The sequence below is a fragment of the Marmota flaviventris genome, chromosome 13 (assembly GCF_047511675.1).
Source record: "Marmota flaviventris isolate mMarFla1 chromosome 13, mMarFla1.hap1, whole genome shotgun sequence".
NCBI classification, from domain to species: Eukaryota; Metazoa; Chordata; class Mammalia; order Rodentia; family Sciuridae; genus Marmota; species Marmota flaviventris.
Window position 1 is genome coordinate 102,729,248 of NC_092510.1, and position 21,650 is coordinate 102,750,897.

At 60.0% G+C, this 21,650-nt stretch overlaps 3 protein-coding genes across 4 annotated transcripts; 2 read left to right on the forward strand and 1 right to left on the reverse strand.

The window, feature by feature from the left end:
- Positions 1-2,401: 2,401 nt before the first annotated feature.
- Pierce1 (piercer of microtubule wall 1) lies at positions 2,402-6,821 on the reverse strand. The gene is made up of 3 exons (XM_027945350.3): positions 6,555-6,821; positions 5,501-5,579; positions 2,402-2,775 (listed from the first exon to the last, which is right to left on the reverse strand). Exons 1-3 carry the CDS (start codon positions 6,680-6,682, stop codon positions 2,587-2,589), a joined length of 396 nt encoding a protein of 131 aa, XP_027801151.2. The 5' UTR covers positions 6,683-6,821; the 3' UTR covers positions 2,402-2,586.
- Positions 6,822-7,669: 848 nt separating this feature from the next.
- On the forward strand, positions 7,670-10,136 carry Mrps2 (mitochondrial ribosomal protein S2). Its single transcript, XM_027936395.2, has 4 exons — positions 7,670-7,743; positions 7,817-7,921; positions 8,425-8,554; positions 9,086-10,136. Exons 1-4 carry the CDS (start codon positions 7,710-7,712, stop codon positions 9,678-9,680), a joined length of 864 nt encoding a protein of 287 aa, XP_027792196.1. The 5' UTR covers positions 7,670-7,709; the 3' UTR covers positions 9,681-10,136.
- Positions 10,137-15,224: 5,088 nt separating this feature from the next.
- LOC139701636 (von Ebner gland protein 1-like) lies at positions 15,225-19,681 on the forward strand. 2 transcript variants are annotated; one of them, XM_071601146.1, is made up of 7 exons: positions 15,227-16,089; positions 16,500-16,636; positions 17,043-17,113; positions 17,655-17,765; positions 18,562-18,663; positions 18,851-18,877; positions 19,520-19,681. In XM_071601146.1, the coding sequence occupies exons 1-6, from the start codon at positions 15,556-15,558 to the stop codon at positions 18,874-18,876; spliced, it is 981 nt and encodes a 326-aa protein (XP_071457247.1). In that variant the 5' UTR covers positions 15,227-15,555; the 3' UTR covers position 18,877; positions 19,520-19,681. The 2 variants fall into 2 exon arrangements, with proteins under 2 accessions (XP_071457246.1, XP_071457247.1); XM_071601145.1 differs by having other exon boundaries at positions 15,225-16,089; positions 18,562-18,877.
- The last annotated feature ends 1,969 nt before the right edge of the window (positions 19,682-21,650 follow it).

The following is a 21,650-nucleotide window of genomic DNA, read 5'->3' on the forward strand; positions in this document are numbered from 1 at the left end:
CAACAAGTCACCTCTTGTGGTCATGTGGTGTGTCCTCACTGCAGTCTAAGCGAGGGCCTGGCCTGTGCCGTGTGCTGGCGCGAGGACCCTGAGGGGCCGGACCCTGCACTTAGCCCTGAGGTCCTCTCCACTCTGCTGCCAGCCCCTGCCTGGCGAGGCCACTGTCCAGCCTCTCCCTCACCCAGGAGCCCGGGTCGCTTTCACTGGAGGTTGGAGTCCTCTGCACCAAGGCCCCCGCACAGCGCAGGCTGGAGCTGTGCCACCCTGGGGAGACAGCACCTCTAAAACACTGCCGTCGGCTGTGGTCGACACGTCCCACGTGTGCACGCAGGTAGGCGCAGGTGCGCGTGCACAGGTATGCGCGTGTACCTGAGTAGACACAGGTACAGGCCCGTGCAGGTGTGGCATTGCCTCCGGTGACAGGCCAGGCACACTGGTGCTCGGCGCAGCAGGCCACGCATGTGCTGGGGAGCACGCTCCAGAACCCCGTCCTCCATGGTCACTCCTGCTGCTATACTCAGGCCTCCTGCTCAGCTGCTCCCTGCTGCCTCTGGGGCCAGGCTTTGTGGTCACCAGGGGGAGTGGCTTGCCTGCATGCTGGTAGATGGCCCTGACGATGGAGGAGCGTGGGTGAGCTGTGCAGGCATCCTCTGGCTCCTCGTGTGGGCTCCCGTCTTGCTCCTGAGATGGTGGAAGTCGCCTCCTAACCTCCTGTTTACGCCTTCAGCAACCACTCAGGCCCCTCAGAATCAGGTGACAGTGATTCTGTTCCCACAGGCTCACTTGTTTTCACACACTGGACATAAACCTCTAAAACTATGAGTCAAGTAAACCTCTATTCTTTATAAGTCTCCCAGCATCAGGCATTTTGTTAAAGCAACAGAAAACAGACTAAGACAAAATGTGAGTTAGATTGGAATTATCTGGGGCTTTATTCTTTTCAGGCAGTTATTTAGAATAATGTGTGGAGTCCAACTTTGCGTTCATACAGCAGCTGTTAACAAGCCACACTCATTGGGCACAGCCTGTGAAGCATTTCTGTGCCCAGCTGTGATGCCACAGTCAAATCCATGAAGCTTGCAGGTGAGCTCAGACCTGGACGACCACACATCATTCGCAGACTCCTAACCCCAGCCCAGGCCCCCACGTTGCCCTCAGCCTGGAATCGGGGGTGTGGCTTCCCCAGCGGCCTGTTTTCCTGGACAGCTGTGCTGTGGCAGCAGGCGGGTGCTCCCAAAGCTTCACGGCACCTGGACTTGCCAGCCTGCTCCTTGGAATCGCCAGGAAGCCGGGTTCGGTCCCTGCCAACAAGTTAGAAACCTGGCTGGCGAGGCCGAGCAGCCTCACCTTTTTACTTCAGTGGAGGCCAAACTCAGAAGGGTTCTTGGCATTGGGGCATTTTTAAGGACTGTAAAACATACTTGCGGTTTGACACTGAACTGTGGGTTTTCCAGCTCAGACCCGGCTTCAGGCACAGCTGCCTGTCTTTTCTACTGACCACATTGATTTTCCCTGGAAACCACTTCCATTCCCTACTGGACGTTCAGATGCTGCCGGATGCTCCCTTTTGTGTTTTAATAATGATAAGTTCATTCTGAAGAAACAGCCAGCTGTAAGGTTCAGTTTCTTCCTTACTTACAAAGGAAGAGAATCTCTGTGGGCAAACGGTGCTGTGAAGAAGCTATTATGGATGGCATGTGACAGTGTCGTTGTCTTTAGATCCCGTATTTTCCAAATTCCCTGTCATGAGCACACCTTACTCTTACGAAGGAAGTAAAACTATGTGTGAAAGACCTATCCTGTTGCAGAAAGAAAAAACAAATGTTTTTCTTATTGCAGACCTTATGGCCATGGTAAACACTGATTTGGGACTACAGAGTTATAAAGATTAATGTAGTTATTTCCCCTACCTAAGGAAAATACTGGTTATTCCCCAACTGCCTTCACTTTTTATTGAAATTTTTAAATGAATACAGAGAACCCTGTCACCCAAAGACTGAGGGTGGCCCACCCTGGTCCACCTCTGCCCCCGCCTGTCCCTGATTTATGGCTTCAGGATGTTCACCTTGAACAGATCCCAGTGATACCCTCTTGAGCTCTGCTAAAGAGGTGCTGCTCTTCTTGAGCCCTGGTCCCGTCTACGCCACACCCAGGGAGGGCCAGCCCACGCTCCCCAGGGCCATGCCGTGGGGGCCCAGCTGGTAATGTGTGTAACGGTGCCCCCCGCCGCCCCGCCCCAGAAGACACCAGTGGGCTGCCCAAGCCTTCCCAGCCTTCAAGACAGATAGGGCCCCAGGACACCCGCAGCCTGCACCTTCATCACAGACGTCAGAAGAGCTGGAAACAGGCCGGGGCAGCATTTTCATGGGAAGCCAAGACATACAGTTTTTCTGTGTGTGTTTAGACGTAAAATAGAAAAAAACAGCACCAAGCCTATTGCACGTTTTTCTATTCCAGAAAGGAAAAATATTTTCAGAGAAAACAGTGAAATCTGCACCTTCATAGTTGGGCAAACTGTCAAAGATCAGGGAGCACCATGCTCCAGGGGGCAGCGGCCAGATGGGAAGGCAGGGGCATTGGGCCCCCTCAGTCACAGATGGACGGCTTCCTAACATTGTAACTGGGGTGGAAGTTGAGCCGGTCGCAGTGGGTGATGTAGTTGTCGGGGCCCGTCACCAGGCTCTTCTCCATGCAGACGTTGAAAGCACTGTGCTGGAACTTCTCACTCGCTAAAATGTGTCTGGAGAACTTCGTGGAACATGGATAAAATACCTTCTGGGAGAGAGAAGAGAACGTGAGGATTAATGCCCCCAGTTGTCCTCCAGAGCAGGCAGGCAGGTAATTCTGGAAGAAGAATTTGAAAGAAAAATGCCATCTCCATCCCTCAGAAGCTGAGAGGCCAAGGTGGGGCTCTGAGCACCGTGATTTATGCCTGGTGTCTGGGGCACTTGTTATCTGAGATTTCTTTCACCATCACCTAGAAGGAAGAATAAGATATGGGGCCACCTCACTGAGGTATTTTCACACCTGTGTGTGACTATGAGCATTAAAAAGTCTGGATTGGCCCTCGGGTCGGCTTTGCCCAGCTGTGCTGTGCTGCACAAGTTACTGGGCCTCTCTGAGCCTCAGTGTTCTGTGGAATAAAATAATGTCTGTCAGTAGGTGTATTGGTCGGTTTTGTGATGTACTAACAAAATACATGAGATGATTAACTTAGAAAGAGAAAAGGATTATTCCAGCTCACTTTTCTGGAATTCCAGTCCATGACGAGGCAGACCCATTGCTTTGGGCCTCTGGTGGGGGTGCAGGATGTTGATGGTCAGGAGCATGGGCGGAACAAGCTGCTCACATCAGGAGCCAGGAAGCAGGAGAGGGGACCCTTTTCAGAGGCCCCCCTCCAGGGATCTGAAGGTCTCCGGTAGGGCCCCACCTCCTAACGGTTCTGCCCTCTCCAGCAGTGCACCTGCGACCATCCTTTAACACATGGATTCTGGGGAATTCACACAAACTGAATCAAAACCATCTGCAGAGCTCTAAAACTGTCCAGTGCCCACACCCCCAACCACCAGGTGGGAGGGGCGCCCACCAAGGCCACGGTGCACTGAGCTCTTGCCCAGGGGCAGGATGGCATCATCCGGTGGCCCTGAGACCTCTCCACTCGGTGTCATACCCTAGATAGGTGACCATCCTTCACCGTCCATGTTTTGACTCCTTGGCAGGAAGCAAGTGCAAGAAGCTTCTGTACATTTTTTAAAGACTTTAAAAGAGAAGATTTAGATCTCCAGAAAGCTGAGCTGAAACTACAGGGAGTTGCCAAATTGCCTCCCACCAGTACACACAGTTCCCCCTTGCTATGAGTTGGACACAAGGTTCCCCCAAAAGTTCACGTTAGACAATGCAGGGATGTTCCACGGTGACATTCTGGGATCATGAGAGCTGTGACCTAGTGGATTAATCCATTCCATGGATTCATAGATTGAATGCACTTCCAGGTGGGAATGGGGTGAGGTGACAGGAAATAGGTCGCTGGGGTGGGTCCCTAGGAACTGTGTTTTCTCCTGACTCCTCTCTGCTTCCCGGCTGCCGTGAGCCGACCAGCTCTCCTTTGGCACTTCCTTCCACCATGATTTTCTGTCTCAGGCCCAGAGCCATGGAGCTGGCCAACCATGGACCGAACCTCTGAAACCATAAGCTAAAATCAACTTTTGTTCCTCTAAGTTGTCCTGCAGGTCATGTTGGCCACGGCAAAGCACAGCTAACCTGGGAACATCCCCTCACTGTGGCACATCTGTAGAGTGAGCCAGAATTGATACTTTGTCATCAACCAAAGTCCGCAGTGTACCTCAGGCTCCCTCTCCAGACCCTTCTGTGGGTGTGACACACGTATCCACCATCCCTGTCACAATAAATCCCTTCCCTGCAGTTTAGAAAGATGGAAGCACCTTCATTTCTGCCCCGACAAGGAAGGTGAACACCAGCTGCTCAAGGAGTCCAGCCTCCACATTTTGTCAAGAAGGTGAAAAACGGGCTAGACCGCCCGTGTGGAGAAGTGGGAAGACCTCCCTCAAAACTCACCCTGGGGGCTGGGACACAGCCCAGCTGGTAGAGTCCTTGCCTTGCATGCCCAAGGCCCTGGGTTGGATCCCCAGCACCACAAAAAGCAGAAACTTGTCTCTGATCCCCTGGTGCTCCATAACCCATGGCCGGGTGGCACCGGTGGACGCAGAACTCACACAATTTACGAGAGGAGCATTTTTTTAAATAGCATTTTTTTTAAAGTTGAAACATCTGGACCCCCTTGAATGTGTCTCTTTTTCATCAAAATGACTGAGCCCCAGGGGAACATCAGAGTCCTTGATTCTGGGAGGGTGACTCCTAAGTGTCCCAGAAACGTTTTTGGCAGATGATATTCTCCCAAGAGTTCTGTTACTCACACCGCCACTAAAGCAGTGACTCCCAGGCCTTCTAACACCATGGGGATGGGGCCCCATGACATTCTCACCCCAAACAGTGGCCCTGGTGACCTGGGGATGCAGGGTGCTACACAGGCCCGGCTGGCAGTTCCCAGAGAGGCACCACCCTGTGCCTGCCCACGCACCCAGTTCCTGCAGCCACGGCTCTTGGCCAGGGCTGCCTCTCGGTCACAGGTGAGGGCTTCACACAAAGTTTAAGACCAGAGAGAAAGGAGTTCTTCAGCCACCTGCCTCAGAACTGACCGCCTAGGGGAAATGGCTGTGTGCACCTGTGATGGCACCTGCACGCGTGGTTTTATCCACAGGGACAAGGACAATGAAGAAGCACACCCTGCACTCCTCCCGTTTTTGAAGACATTTTTCTCGTGAGTCCATCCGCTCACCTCTTTCTATTCCTCCCTGCTCCAACATGGTCTGAGATGCCTCGGGGTCCCCCACCTCTACCCCTCACCCTCACGATGTGCTGCCTTTTCGAAGGCTGGTCCTCTTATAGACACATCCCCAAATGCCACTTGCTTCCCACTTACCGGCATCTCATGCACAGTGGGTGCTCTGCTCCCGTAAGCCTGGTTACTGGTCCTGTACAGGGAGACCACCTCCTTGGCCCTGCAGAGCAGATATGGTTCCCCTGGTTCATTCAAAGTCTGCCCACGCCACAGCCCTACAGGATTTGCCTGATAGAGCTTTGTTGGCAATGCCCCCAAGGAGAGCAGTGTGCCCCGGCCAGTAACACAGCATGAACACTGGCCCCCATCACACACAGGGCTGAAGCCCTGATAGGCCTGCCTCTCTGACCTCCTCTGCTGGCCACAATCCCTACTCCTTCCAACTCCTAAAGAGCACTCCACCAGCAAGTGCCAGTCCTCAACCCTGGTAGACCTTGGTAGAACTGTTACTGGTTGGGTAGGTTCGTTACCCTGCTGGGAGCCACAGGTCAGCATCAGACCCTGCCTCCCGGGGGTCCCTGGCTGCAGGTCCACTCTCAAGATGCCCAGGTGCAGAAGAAGGAACGTGGCCAGGGAACACCACCTGCCTACTGTAGGCTTCAGTGAACTCCACACTAGAGGCCTGGGAGAGTTGTCTCTAGGTGGCAGTGGTCTCCACCGAGAATGGGGCACAGGAAACTGTGGGGGCAGAGGGTGCCTCACCTCCCCTGCGGCAATTCAGATTCCAGTTATGTCCTTGAGCCTCAGGGCCCCGGGACAGTCCCCACAGCAGAGCTGACATCTTACAGTTGCAGGAGGGGAGGAGAGGAGACCCCGGGGCACAAGACTGTGGAACTGGAACCAGAATGAGTTTTTTCTTTCCGCAGGGTCTCCACAATCCCCCACAATCCCCCACGTACTGACCGGTGGTGGGGGAGTTTGAGGAGCTCACTGCTGGTAATGATAGCAGGCTCAGGCCGAGCTCAGGCTCCTTTTGACTTCCGTAGCAGGAAGTTGAGGGTCTTTGGGGAGGGGGTTTCTCATCCAGGACTACCTGAGCGCAGCCCCAGAACCAGCTGTGGCACCGCACGTGCATCCGAGGCAGGGCCTCTCCCTGTGCCTGTACGGAGGACCCGGACCAGCCCTGCTTCCTTACCCGTAGCCGCGAAACCACCCCGGGTTGTTGAACCTGACCGGCAGGTGGGGGCTCACGCGATAGTAGTCGCTGGTCTTCTCCGGGGGCGTCGCGGCCTTCGGCTCAGCGGGCTCTGCGCACTCCGACATTTGGCCTCTAGCAGAAACCGGCTTTGGGCAGGAGAAGCCCAGGCAGCGGGTGCAGCGTCCTGTTGCTAGGCGACGGTGTCACCTGACCCGGACGTCCAGTCCTTAAAAGCGCCGCAGGAAGAGCCATGGCCCCTGGGCAGGCAGGTCTGGAACGTTCCCTGGGCGAATGATCGAGGACCGGACGGATCCACGACGGGGAGGAATCCCGCTCGGACCGTCCTCAGAGACGCCCTAAGCCTTCAGCCCGCTGCGGGGGCAGGGCTCTGGGTGTCTTCCTGGGACTCTCCGGAGCATCGCGGTATTCTCCCCAAATGCAGCAGCAAGCGCTTTGGATGAAACCACAGGCCCTGGGACTTCACCAGCAAATTGATGGGGTCTGAGTGCTGAACGCTCACGTGGCAAGCAACAATTTGGTGCTTACTGTACACACCAGGGGTGCTCCTTGACCCGGGTAATCCGGTGAGCCCGCGCCCCAACTACCCAAACTTAGACCCAAGACTTTTCTAAGTTCACAGAATCACATATTGTTTAAATATTAAACACGATCTTGGAGAACAAGAGGTTGCTCTGGACTTGGAGCAGAGGTTGAGGGTCCGCATCGCCCAAGGGGTCCCACGAGAGATGTGGGCCTCATCGGCCTGCACTGTTACCTTTTTTTTTTTTTTTTTTTGAGGGTGAACCCCGTGCTTATGCACGCTAGGCAAGTTCTTCCACTGAGCTGCACCCCAGTCCTCTGCCCTGCACTTTTGCAGGGAGGGGTCGAGCAGCAGGGCCAGGGACCGGTTCCCTACGCCTTATCCACAGGGGTGGGGGCGCAGGAACCCCCACGCCACCCTGCTCCCCACCCCGCCAAGCACGCCCGCGCAGACTCGGCCTCCGCTGGGACTCGGGGCAGCGCGCCTCCCAGAGGTCTGTCTGCGGGCGGGCGGTGGCGGGTCCTCCCGGCCTGCAGGCGGCGCTGCGGCCCCGCGCGGCGAGGGAGGCGGGCCGTCCGCCCGTCCGCTCGTCCGCCCACGAGCTCGCCGCCATGGCGTCCGCGCTGCCCCGATTGCTCCGCGCGGGTGAGTGGCCGCGCCCGGCGGGGACCGGGCTTGGGGCTTGAGGGCGCGGCGTCAGCAGGCTCTCTCTCCGCAGGTGCGCGGCCCGGCAGGCGCTGGCCCGGATGGCTGCAGACGGCCGGCCCCGGCAGGACGCTCGCGGGCATCCCGGCCCCCGCGGCCAGCGAGCCCGAGGACAGCGGTAACGAGCCCCGGAGGGCGGCGGGGAGGCGCCGAGGCGTGGCGCCCTGCGGCTCGCGCTGGCTCCAGCCGCTCCTGCAGCCGCGCGCGACCACCGCTGGCCGGACGGAGGGAGCGGCTTGAGGCTCGGAGCCTGTGCTGGTCACGTGGCCCGGGGACCCCTGGGCACCAGGCCGTCCGCCTTGCTGGGCTCATGCAGGGGAATTTCTGGCGACGGACCTGAGTCTGTCTGCCAGGTCTGGTGGCTGGGAGGGCCACAGGGACCCCAGACACGGGATGGTAGTGACCCGGCTTACCCACAAGCTGGGTCTCCTTCAGAACCTGGGTCCAGCTCTGTTTGCTGTGAAGGCCACTATGGCTTCCTGGGGTCTCTCCTGGGGCTTGGTGCATCTTGGCTGCTGGGCTTCTCCCAGAACCCCCCAGCCCTGTGGCCTCCACTCAGGGATCCCTGGTTGCTGGGTGGGTCCAGTGGGAAACCACAGCTTCCTGCCCTCCCTGCCCTAGAGACCCACCGCAAGATCCTGGAGGAGCCCCTCAGACACTCTGACTTCTTCAACGTCAAGGAGCTGTTTTCAGTGAAAAGCCTCTTCGATGCCCGCGTGCATCTGGGACACAAAGCTGGCTGTCGACACAGGTAGCTGAAGCGCCTGGCCAGGGTGTCGGTGGTTCCCAGGAGGGCCCAGGGCCATCCTGACCTGGACTGGGGCCTGGCTGCTACTGGTGGGATTCCCCAAGCCCCCTGAGGGCACTTAAACTCTCCTGTGTGTCTTGGAGGGAGCCTGCAACCTTGGGTCAGTCCTGCTGGCTGGTGAAGGCTCTCAGGTTCCAAGGTAGGCCAGGGAGGTTAAGGGCCTCCAGCCAGTGTTGGATGGAGCAGGGCCTCCAAGGCTGTGGAGATGAGCAGGAACTGGTCAGATGTTTGACTATAGAACATCCAAACCTTCACTTGGGTCCATCCTACCCAGCTCCGTGTGGAAAGAGGCGGAGGGTGGGATTGGTAGTAACATGCCGAGGCTCCTGAGGGGCCTCTGCAGCCCTGAGCCCCGACCTGTCAATCATTGGACAGAGTTCCACAAGGGAAGTAGATGCGGTTTGTGCCTCCCAGCCCAGGTGCCCAGGCAGGAGCGCAGGGTTGACCTTTGACCATTGATGGGGTCTGTGGCAGGTTTATGGAGCCCTACATCTTCGGGAGCCGCCTGGACCAGGACATCATCGACCTGGAACAGACAGCTTCGCACCTCCAGCTAGCCTTGAATTTTACTGCCCACGTGGCCTACCGAAAGGGCATCATTCTGTTCGTGAGCCGCAACCGGCAGTTCACACACCTGATCGAGAACACAGCCCGGGACTGCGGCGAGTATGCCCACACCCGCTACTTCAAGGGTGGCCTGCTGACCAATGCCCCGCTCCTCTTCGGCCCCACGGTCCGCCTGCCTGACCTCATCATCTTCCTGCACACACTCAACAACGTCTTCGAGCCCCACGTGGCTGTAAGGGACGCAGCCAAGATGAACATCCCCACAGTCGGTGTTGTCGACACCAACTGCAACCCCTGCCTCATCACCTACCCCGTGCCTGGCAACGACGACTCCCCACCGTCTGTCCAGCTCTTCTGCAGGCTCTTCCGCACGGTCATTACCCGGGCCAAGGAGAAACGGCGGCAGGTGGAGGCCCTGCATCGATTGCAGAGCCCCAAGCGGGCAGAGGGCCATGGGGCAGCTGACTCTCCTCCCAGAGTGGATGTGAGCCATTCCCTGTGACAGGCCACGATCCTCATCCCGAGTGACCATGAGACCTGGTCTGAGCTGGAAGTCCCTTGCATTCTCTGTCCTAGGCTCTTGTTAGTAACAGCACTCAATAGCCCCAACCATCCCCGGGCTGAGACTTGGCTGCATCTTCGTGGGGCAGACATGCAGGGCAGACCGCATGTCCCCAGTGGCCTGGTTAGGACCTGAAGCTGATACCTTGACTGCTGGAAAACCAGGTTCTCCCTGGCCCCTGAGAAGTCCTGGCTTCCACCTTGACACGGGGTGTCAGGAAGGTTCAGAGACCAGTTCAGTTCTCAATCAGAATCCCCCTGGTGGGCTGCTTTCCCTGGCAGCCTGGCTTCAGGGGCCATTTTGCACTGTGATGTGGCACAAGTCCCTGGGAAGTTCTGCCTGGGACAGGCTGAGCATAGCAGCTGGCAGCAAAAATAAAGTTACGTTTGAGCAGAACGTGACTCGGAGCGCAGGTCTCTACTGGACCCGGGCCTATGAGGACAGGCAGGAGCTTGTGCTGGGAGCTGCTGTGTTTCCAGGTCTGGGGATACCAGGAACAGGGTGGCCCCAGCAGAAGGGGACACTCAGTGGACAGCTGACACCACTGAGCCCAGCCACTTGAGGTGGGTGTTGAGGACAGCAGCCGTGATGGTGGGGCTGCTCAGGAAGAGCCCAGGCGCTGCCCTCAGGTGATGGGAGCCAATGGGGCTCCAGAGGGCCTGGGTGAGGGAGGGGCTGAGGGGACAGTGACTCCCCCAGCCCTCTCTCTCCCTGAGCCTGAAATGCCCCATTAGATGTGGCCTCTTCCGGACCCAGGCAGAACCAAGACCAACCAGCTGGCATTGTGGGGAAGGAGCCGGAGCCCCCAGACCCAGGACCTGGCAGAGTTCTTAGGTGTGGAGGGAGTGTTCAGGGGTCACATAAGCTTGGGGATCTGCCACATGCCAACCTGGGAGATGACCAGAGGCAGATGGGGTCAGGCTGAGAAGGCTTCGGGGCAGGACCCTGGGCCTGGCTTGGCATTCCCAGTGATCCCCACCTGGGCACGTTCCTTCTGCAGATGCTGGACAGTATCAGGAAGAACTATCTGTGAGTGGGCCTGGGCTGACAGCAGGGGCAGAGCAGGGACACCCTGAGCCCGGGGCTGCACTAGTTGTCACTGGCTGTGTGACCGTACTCCCCACCACCGCCACAGCTACACACAGTTGATGTCAGTCTCTGGGCACCTGGATCCAGGCTAGCTCCCAGGAGGCTGGGGCTGTGGCCTCCACTGAGGCTGGGTGGGTAGGATCTGCCTCGCAGCTCTTTCTGTGTCCTTAGCAGGCTCCCTGTGGCGGGTTGCAGTGCTCTTCTGTCTGTCGACTGACAATGGGATCTTGCCCCTGGGGCCTGTGCACCGGGCAGCTGGTGGCATCTCAGCCTGATTTCCTGGAGCAGGAGAGGGAGCCTAAGAAATGACTCTTGCTGCCCCCAAAATAGAACCACTTGCCACCATCCCTCCTCAGGTGGCCCCTCCTGCTGCCAGGTCCCAGGAGATTCAGCGTAATCTGAGGAGCGAGGAAGGCCCAGGACAACAGCACCTTGCATGACAGCTCAGCCTGTGCTGGGATCCTGGGGCCCCACTCCCTCACCCGTTCCTCAGGGGCCTGCCCGTCCCCATCCTCGCGGTCATCCACCCACTCACACGTTCAGCAGATATTCAGTGGCCCCTGCCTGTGCCCTCACTGTGGCTCCCAGTCATCCTCACCCTCCGGGAGTGCCCCATGGGGCTCAGGTCCACTTTGCAACACGGACGGGTGTGTCCTGGGGTTAGCAGGGATGGCAGCACCAAGAATTCCTCCTGCTCCAGAGTAACACCGCAGATGGGCAACATTGTTTCAACTCAGTGCTAGGAGAATCCCCTAGTTAAGTTTTTCTTTTTACAATTTTTTTAAATATTTATCTTTTAGTTGTAGTTGGACACAATACCTTTATTTTATTTTTTTATTTTTATGTGGTGCTGAGGCTTGAACCCAGGGCCTCGCACCACTGAGCCACAGCCCCAGCCCAAACTTTGACAAATGGACCAAAACATTCATACGGGTGGAAACAGTGGGCAGCAGCAGTGCTGTCCAGGATGTGGACACTGAGAGCCTCACATTTGCTGGAGGGAGTGGAAGTGGAGTGAAAACCACTCTGACAGTTCTCTAAGCATGTCACCATAGAGCCACTACATGATCCAGCAAGTCCACGCCTAGGCAGTCTCCAAGATGGCGGCAAGCGTGTCCACATGACACTGGACACCAGTGTTCACAGCAGTGTATTCACATTGGCCCCAAAGTGGCAATAACCTAGGTGTCTGTCAACTGAGACGAGATGACAATGGATGTGGCGGAACCTCAGACGAGCCTGGAGACCCCGCAGGCGTGGAAGGAAGCCAGTCAGCAAGCCACACACTGCACGATCCCGTGCACGTGAAATGTGCAGAACAGGAATTCTGTAGGGGTGGCAAGTAGATCCGTGGTTCCAGCTGGGGTGGGACTGGGAACCCAGTGCTGATGGGCTCAGGGACTGGGGGTAGTGTTCTGAAGCTGGACTGGGCGGATGGTGCACAGTCCTGCAAAGGGACTCGGCCCACAGACGGATCCGCGGGAGGTGGACGGGCGTGACGGGGGCCATCGTATGGGAGCAGAACTGCTCAGAGGAGGTGACCAGAGGGCCCCAGGAGTGAGTCTGCTCCTGAGAGAGGCAGAGGAAGAAGAGAGAACTTGAAAATAGCCCAGAACGAAGGCAGCCTGGTCTGAAGAATGGCCGCTGCTGGGCTGAGCCGAGTTCAAGCCCAAGTGCTGCACTGGGGTCACAGCTGAGCTTCCAGTTCTGGGGCACTTTCTCCTCAGGTGTCGTCTGCCCTTCCCCAGGCAAAACACAAGGAGAGCAAGGAGCCGGTCCCTGGGGCCTGCAGGAGGGAGGGCAGTGGCCTTGAGCTGCCCCCGGAAGTCCCTGGGTGGCCTGGCCCCTGTCTGGCAGCCAGTGCTGGGGGCTCTGAGCCAGCAGCTGCTCACTTGCCCACAGAGGGCCCAGCCCGCGGGACAGACAGGCACGTGGCCCTGCAGGGTACAGAGAGCCGGGAGCTGCCTGAGCCCACTTCCCTGAGAAGGGCCCAGCTGGCCAGAGCCAGCGTGACGCAGATCCCGAGGCCGGGCCTTCACGGGTCCAGAGCGCCACACAATTGTTTGGGCACGCGGGCGAGATAAGCGCGCTCTGTCCGTGGTGTTTGAAAGGTCAGTTGCTGCAGTTTTCAGGACACATCCTGTCGCCCTTCCAGGTCCCTGTTCCTCCTGGCTGGAAATCAGCAGTGGCGCTGCCTCGGAGGCTGGCGGGGGGGCCCTCCGAGCCCCACATCTCCCCTGGCTTCTCCCTGCCCAGAGACAGCCACATCGCTCCGTCCCTTGTCCACAGACAGCGCCCCAGCACCACAGGGGCTCTGTGCTCTCCCCGCTGCAGTCAAGCTGACCGTGCAGCGGTCCGGGCTGGAGTGCAGGGTCGGGCAGGCTGTGAGGTCACCAGGACCTGGGCGCTTCCTGTCTCTGCTCGGGGTCCTCCGAGGGGCTCTTCCCCAGAGAGCCGCTGCTGTGGTTCTCGGAGGTGCTGTGCCTGGCTCTTCTCTGCCTGCCCCCTCTGAGCCCACCAGACGCCGACCCCTCCCCTCGGGGGACCAGCCCTCTGGACCGGGGATGTGGAGGAGCCCGTGGGGATGCCTCGTGGCCTGGAGGTGAGGCTGGCAAAGCTTCGCCAGAGGCCACTTCCACATGCAGCAACCTGGCTGGGGAGGACACTGGGCCAGGAGCCTGCAGGCACGTTCCTGCCTGTGTGACGGCCACACAGGTCAGCTCTCACTCAAAGCATCGCTGTTCGGATAGGCCAGGGCCTTGGAGGGAACGGAGAAGAGGGAGCCTGAGTGCAAACACAGCCGTGCCCCGGACGCAGCCCCTCTGCACACAAGGGCGTCCGGCCTCCAGGTGCACCCGGGCTTCGTGGCCAAGGCAGGTCCGCTCCCCTCAGCCTCCTGTGACTCCTGGGTACATCCGTCCAGCCAGCTTTGCCAGCCCAGGCCTGGGTGGACGAGGAGCCCGGTGGTGGGGACGCCAGACCTGAGCTGTCCACATGGCTGTCGCTCCACAGGGAGGCACCAGGACCAGTGATAGGGACATGCCAGACAGATGTGACCGGCCAGACCCAAGAGGCCCCTCTGGGCTGGATGGTGACACCGTATCACTCCTTCCCTTGTCCAAGGCACAGCTGCCCCCAGCACCACGTGGGGCTCTGTGCTCTCCCCACGCTGTGCGTCAAGCTGGCCCCCCCTTCCTGGCCTGGGAGGCGACTGTGCTGGGCTCTGGAGGGCCCCAGAGGAGGGGAGCATAATGGAGAGACCTGCTGGGCCCGGCAGGCCTAACTGCACCAACCCAGGCCGCTCCTGGAGCCCTCTGCGGTCACTTGGGAAACAGGACGCTCAGTGGGGACAGGACACCGACTGGACGGTGAAGCTGGAACCTCGATGGACCTTGGAAAGCGAGCCCCGGGTTGGCAGAGGGCTGTGCTCACGCCAGCTCCACTTGGCCCCTTGCCTGGCTCGCCTGGGAGGTGGCGGGATGGACACGGGCAAGAGCCCTGGATGTCCACCCTGAAGCTCCTGTGGCCTCTCCTTCCTGCCCACCTGCTCACCTCCATGGGTGCTGCACTCTGTGGTCCCCCTTCTACCCCCCCGTGTCCCCACAGCCCTGCCCACACCGTGGAAAGAGACACGATGGCCAGTTCTGCAGAACCACCCATCACCTAGGACTGCCGGCTGCGTGCTCGTGCGTGGGCGGGAGGCAGGAAGATTTGGGGGTCAGAAGGTTCTGCAGAGCGTGGGGTCCAGGGGCGTCCTCATGTTTGCCCCCTAGGGAGCTGCACGGATGAGGACCTCTGGGCGCCTGGTCCCCTCAGCACTGGTCAGGTGTGGCGTGTCCCCGCCTCGGGGCAAGACTGCGCCACCTCCCTGCTTCCCTCGCGGAGGCTGGAGCTGCTTCTCCCCTCTGAAGAGACGCAGCTTGACCGACTTGAGGACCAACCGCAGGGTCACAGGGACACCACCCGTGTTGGCTTCCACAGGCTGTTTAATGTGCTTTTCATATTTTAAGCCTTTACACTCCCCGGAGTGGCTGTGCGTGGCCTGAGGTCAGGAGCTGGACTCCCCTCTCCCCCGTGAAGGTGAGAGATCCCATTTTTCCATGTTTCCCCCCACAAATGTTTCTGCATCTCCAGTTCTGTCTCCGGCTGTTCCTGGACTCTCTCCTGGACACTGACCCGAGGGTTCAGCTCTAGGACAAACCAAACCCCACTGTCGATGGCAGAGGCTGGCCAGGGAGCACCGGCCTTCTCTGGCTCCACTCCTCGGGCCTCCGCAGCTGTTCCGTGATCCCCGAGTGTGCGTCACATCACCCTGTAGGACCGACTTGGTGCTGTCCTTGCCACTGTGACCTGGGTCCGTGGCTGTGCCTGCGTGTGTCTGACCCTCGGCTGTTCTGACGTGGAGCGGGTCCTGGTGCACACAGTGCTCAGGGATCTCAGCTTCTGTGCACACACTGACGTCCTGTCCACACTGCAGGTCCCGCTTGGTTTGCTCCTCTTCAGGGTTGAGGGCTGAACCCAGGGGCTCTACCACTGGGCTACATCACCAGCCCTTCTCCTTTCTTTCTTTGGAGACAGGGTCTGGCTAAGTTGCCTCGGCTGGTCTTGAAGGTGAGAGCCTCCTGCCTCAGCCTCCCCAGGAGCTGGGATTACAGGGGTGGCCACTGTGCCTGGCCAGGGTCCCTCCTTTTGCAAGATGAATCTGAGGTGAAGTGACCTGTCGTGGATGCGGGAAGGTCACCAAGACCAGAGCCCAGGGCTCACTGAGTCCCCCCTGTGTCAGCCAGGGAATGCCATGAGGGGAGGGCCCCAGGGTTCTGCTGCCACCGCACACACCCTCGGGGCTCTGTACACGGGGGCTGCACCCTCCATCCGGCTCATTTTCTGCCAGGTGAAATGTGCGAGTGGTTCCCCTGGACAGCGGCCCTGTCCTGATGATGCCCTGGGGAACGGACACACTGTTACTCAGCAACTTCCAACAATAGTGACATTTCATCTGCTCCACTGCAGAGCAGCCACGCTCAGTGGCCAGGAAAGGACTGGTGGGTGCTCTGTGCCAAGTTCCCCGGGGGCCTGCCCCGAGCAGTATAAAGGGCGGGGAGTGAGGAAGCAGCACAGCCACTCCAGCCCAGAGAGCCCGCGCCCAGCAGCCGCGAGCACAGACCCCGGCATGAAGACCCTGCTCCTGACCCTGGGCCTCAGCCTCCTCGCTGCCTTGCGGGCCCAGACGCTCCCAGTCGGGGATGAGGAGACCCAGGATGTGAGGCTCAGATGGGCGGAGGGCTGCGGGGGCAGGGAGGGCCAAGATGGCTGGGTGCAGACCCCATCCCTCCCCCATGAAGGAGACCCTCGTATCGACACCAGGCCTTGAACCCCTGCCCCAAGGAGACATCACACGGCGCAGGGGGGTTCTGGGCCAGATGGGGCTGCAGAGGGCTGGTGGAAGCAGGGGACACATCTGCCCTGGGAGCCAGCGCCTGGGTCCTGGCCAAGCTGTGGGAGCTGGGATCCGGCTCTCGGGGGGCCTGGTGGGAGTGGGGGTGAGCTCGGGTGGGGTAGGGGCAGAGGATGCTCCAGGTCCCCGGTCCTTGGAGCATAGAGTCCAGGGTAGCTGAGGAGGGGAGGCCCTGGAGGTGGGCCTGAGCCCTGATGGTCAGGTGCCTTCTGCAGGCGTCAGGCACGTGGTACCTGAAGGCCACGGCAGCAGACAAGGAGATTCCCTGGAAGAAGCTGGAGTCTGTGTCTGTGACCCCCATGACCATCAAGACCCTGGCAGGGGGCCACCTGGAAGTCACCTTCACCGTCCTGTGAGTGTCTGCGGGCCGCATGGTCCTCCCTTTCCACGGAGGACAGCAGGGCTGGGTGGGGTGCAGACCATGCCGGGGGCCTACTCGGCCCTCAGCACCCAGCACCTGGAGCCTTATGGCGACTCTGCCAGGGGGTTCCTCCCAGGCAGCCTGACATCCCCTGGCAGCCAGTGAGGGGGTCGGAGGACACAGAGTTCTGGCCACTGTGGGCCCAAAGGCTCTTCGTGGGACACAGAGGGCCACTGGTGCCTGGACCAGTTCAGGGTGCTCAGCGTCTGTGAACACACCTCACTTCCTGTGTGGAGAGGCCTGCTGCTCCTGGGCCTGTCTGCGGCCCTCCTGCCAGGCCAGGCCCCGTGGCTGCCCTGAGCAGGGAGGCCTTGCCCACGGAGCTTCTGTCCTCCAGGATCGGAGGCCAGTGTCGCGAGATCAGCACTGTGCTGGAGAAGACCGCCGAGCCGGGCAGATACACAGCCCGTGAGTGCTGGGCCCGTTCAGGGCAGCTCCGGCCACCCATGGGCACGAGGGGCCAGCCGGCAGCTTCTCAGGGTGGCCTTGGGCCTGAGGCTCTCCTTTTTGGCCCTCCTACATACCCAGCCTCCACCCCACAGAGTCCAACTCCCGACCCCAGTGTTGCTGAGGCTGGTGGATGAGGCCGGCGGGTCTCTGCCCAGGGCTCCCTCTTTGGCCACAGCTGACCCCTGGCATTGGTCAGGGCCAGGACTGTACTTGGCTGGGGTTGAGGGTGGATTGTGCTGCCCCAGCTCCAACCTCTGCCAGTCTCATGCCCCAGACCTCCCTGTGACTCACCAGCTTGACATGTGCCATCTCTTGGGTGCGTTGGGCTCCTGGGAAGTGGCCCCAAGGCCTGGGGCCAGGCCAGGTGGGGACCCAGGTCAGGGAGCCTGGGAGGGGAGAGGGGGAGTTACTGAGGGGTGTTGTGGGCTGGAGTCAGCCATCCTGGGTCTTCAGTGGAGGATCAGGGCCACTCCCCAACTCGTCCATTGTCCCTCTGCAGATGGGGGCAAGCATGTGGTGCAGGTCCTTAAGTCCCAGGACGAGGACCACTACATCCTCTACTGTGAGGGGGACATGCACGGGCAGCAGATCCGAATGGCAAAGCTTGTGGGTGAGTCACAGTGTCTGGTGGCTCCAGCCTTGGTCCCTCTCCTTTCTCCCTGTGCCCCCTGCCCCTCCCCTAGGAGGAGCCACCAGGATCCAAGGACCTGGCTACCTTGTCCAGATGATGGGTTTCCTAGAGGAAGCCCGAGTCCCACCTCAGAGCTCAGGACTGGGGATGGCCCGTCCCTGCATGGGAACGCAGGAAGGAGGAGGTGCTGTGGGCGCAGGGCCACCAGTGTCATGAATGTGACAGGATGAGTCGAGGACTCATTGGGGAAACCTGGCAGGGCCATTTGTGGGTACCTGTGGGGAGTCCAGCAGGGGTCAGGGAAGGACGTGGATGGGGAGCCTGCGTGGGAAGTCCAACTCGGAGCAGACACTGGGTGTCAGTCCAATCTGACTTGAAGACAAGGCCTGGCGTCCCCCAGCTCCCCCACAGCCAGGTGCATGGGAACACAGAGCAGTGGACAGCAGGGCTGTGCCTGAGCCTGGGGGAGCTCCTCCAGGGCAGAGTTGGTCCTGCCACTCCCTGTCCTGCCCCGGGAGAGGCTGGGTGGCTTTAGGGAGAGCAGCTCTGGGCCTTCTGGGTCGGCTGCCCTGGGCGCCCTGTGGATGCTCACACCCCCTGCCTGGTCCTCCTCTCCTATCTGGGCTCTGCCCCAGCCCCAGGCCTCTGGGTCCAGCCTCCACGTTGAGGTCTCCCTCCCCAGCACTGCGCTGGTCAGTCCTCCAGGCTGGGAAGGAGATGCCAGCAGCTCCCAGCTCTGCCCCCACAGTCCTGTCTCCCTTGGCCTCTCCTACAGGCAGGTACCCTGAAGTCAACGTAGACGCCCTGCAGGAGTTTGAGCAGGTCGCAGCAGCCAGAGGCCTCAACGCAGACAGCATCTTCATCCCCAAGCAAAGGGGTAGGGAGAGGGCTCTGCAGGGCTCTCCCCGCCCCAGGAGCTCCAGCCAAGGACGGTTACAAGAGCGAGCTGCATGGATCCTGGCTTTGTCCTTTGAGGGGTGGTGGGAAGTGCTGGCCGAGGGCGGGGCCCTGGGTCCCGATGGAATCCCAGGCTCTTCTGAATCGTGTTTTTCTTTCTTCCACAGAAGCCTGCTCTCCAGGGAGTGATTAGGGTAAGAGACCAGTTTCGGGGGTTAGGAGGACCTCCCAGTCCTGGGGGTGGAGTGATGGGACTTCAGGGGACACCACCCCTGCTTCTAGGTGGACAGGAGAGCCACCACCTGGCCGGGCAGGTGTGCTCTGCCCCAGGCGTGGCCAGTCCTCGGGTGTTGTCTTCAGGTTTCTCTAGGATGTCATCTGGGCAGTGAGGGAACCCGCCATGGTGACCGCTCCTGGGTGGGGCCGCTGGTGGAGACCGTGGCCCTCTCCCCCAACCCCCCAGAGTGCTTGCCAGAAGGTGGGAAGTCCCTCAGCACCTCTCTGGCCCTCAGTGGTGACACCATGTGCCCCATGAGTTGCTTTGAAGGTGTGGCAGCCATGCCTGGGGACTTCAGAATCCCTGGTCCCTCGTGCTGTGTGATGTAGGGAGCTGACAGGTCAGAGACTGCCCAAGGTCCCCTGCCCAGGTGTGGGCGGAGCCAGAGCCACACAGCATCCTGTCCTTCCCTGCCCTCCACTGGCCTGAAGTCACCGTCCCTCCTCCCACACAGAAGAGGAGCTCTGGGCAACCTGCTCTGGCCTCGCGGATGGAGCCCCACTACTGCAGTCCTCCCTTGGCCCACCCCCTGGGCTCACTGACCTCCTCTTGTTCCCAGGGCAGGGACACCATGCTCTGCAGCATCCCCGGGTGGCACCAGCAGGACCTCTGGCCTGGGGGACATGGAGGGTGGCCCACCTGGGCCCAGCTGGCTCCCCCCACTGCCCTTCCCCCTCGTCCACCCCACCTTCCTGATTCTCCATAAAGAGCTTCAGCTGTCCCTGGTGACTGTCTGTCTGTGGGGCATCTGTGGGTTGGCCTGAGCTCCCTCAAGGATGTGCTGGAGCAGGAGGGATGGACGGGAGGGACAAACCTCATCCCTCTTCTGTGGTTGGTACACAAGGGCCGGGTGCACAGTGGGCGCTGGGTGTGACCAGGGGTCCTATGAGTGCTTTCTGCAGGTCTGCTGCCCACCAATCCCTGGTTCACACAGGTGGTGACATGGGGACCAGGGGTCCTTTACAGAAAGCAAAGCCGCAGACGGGGGGAGCTGCCTCTCAAAGCTCTAGTCTTTCAGCAGAGACGCAGGTTTACAGCCTAAAGGGTTCCCCTAGAATAATCCAGCTGCCTAAACACATGTCTCACGCTTTGCCTGCAAGAGGACAAGAGCAAACTGCAGGTCACACGTGATATGTGACCATGTGCAGGCAGTGTAGGTCATATGTGACCATGGTGGGGGGCAGTGCAGGTCACACGTGATATGTGACCATGTGCAGACAACACAGGTCACACGTGATATATGACCATGGTGGGGGGCGGTGCAGGTCATATGTGACCATGGTGGGGGGCAGTGCAGGTCACACGTGATATGTGACCATCGTGGGGGGCAGTGCAGGTCACACGTGATATGTGACCCTATGCAGGCAGTGCAAGTCACACGTGATATGTGACCATGTGGGTGGCTTGCAGGTCACATGTGATCTGTTCACCCAGCCTTCTGCCCCTGAGCCTTTTGGATTCTGTGCCACCTACAGATTTAGTGCCACTCAGTTCCAGGTGCACCCTTTGCAGTCCGCGCTGCCCTGCTGGAGCTGGGCCCTGTCAGCCCCTTTGCAGCTGGTGAGGTCAGCCTTGTCAGTAGAGGGCGCTGCAGGGTCTGGGACAAGGCCTTCCCGTGGGGTCCAAGATCCTCCTCTTCCTTCTCTGTCCGGCAGGCCTCAGGGCTTGGCCAGCGAGCAGGATGCCCAGTGGGGCTCACCTGGTGCTGGCAGCACCCTCGGGCTGCTCTCCAGAGAATTCCTCGGGTGCCCTGCCCTCCGGCCCCAACCTCGGCGAACCTTTCTGCCACGCCAGGGCCGAGCAGCGCCTCCTCCGGCAGCTGAGCCCTCACTCCCACGCTCTCAGGGATCTCCCTGCCTTCAGTGGCCCCCGTTACCCGTTAGAAGTTCTCCGTGTTGAGCTTCAGCTCTTCAGATCCTGTGCGGCCGAGGTCGCCTGCCTCCCCGCGGTGATCTCCACGCCTTTGCTTTGTTCTGGTGCTGCACACCGGCCCTGCTGGCCCTGGCGGGACTGCCCCTTCCAGCGTCAGCCAGTCCCCAGAGTCAGCCAGCGGCGCGTCTGTGAGCCTTCCTGAGCAGACCCCGGCCCCGGGCCAGCCCCATCCACCTCCTCGTGCAGCTCCTGGCCCCGGGCACATCACCCGGCCCCACTCACCATGGCCAGGCCCAGACCACAGGGCCAGCCTGTGCAGCGAGCCCAGAGATTACCCCAACCCACCAGCCCTCGGCCCCCGCCCTGCACACTCCGTGGAAGACAATGACACTCTCACCTGTCGCGACCCACGACTAAACACTTAAGGTCACTCCAGGTGAACTGGCTGCCAGAAATAACCACACAGAGACGGAGAAACACCTTTTTCTTTGGGTCGTGTGACGGCTCCTCCAACCTTAGGAGTCTGTGGAAAGAGAGAGTGACCCCTTTTATTGGGGAGAAGCCATTCAAGTGAGGCAAGGGGTCAGGGGTCAGGGGTTGAGTCCAGCTTCCCGATGTCTGCTGTCAGCGGTTGACTGACACCTGGGGAGGCCACGCCCATCTCATGAGCTGCGTGGGGATCAAGGCAGGGCCCGTGAAAAGACAGACTGAGGCCCACCCAAACAGAGGGGCCACGTGGGCTCCACCCGCCCTGTGCGCTCAGTGCCCACGGCTCACCCCCAGCCCAGGGCGGGCTCCCCACACCTGTACTCTCGCAT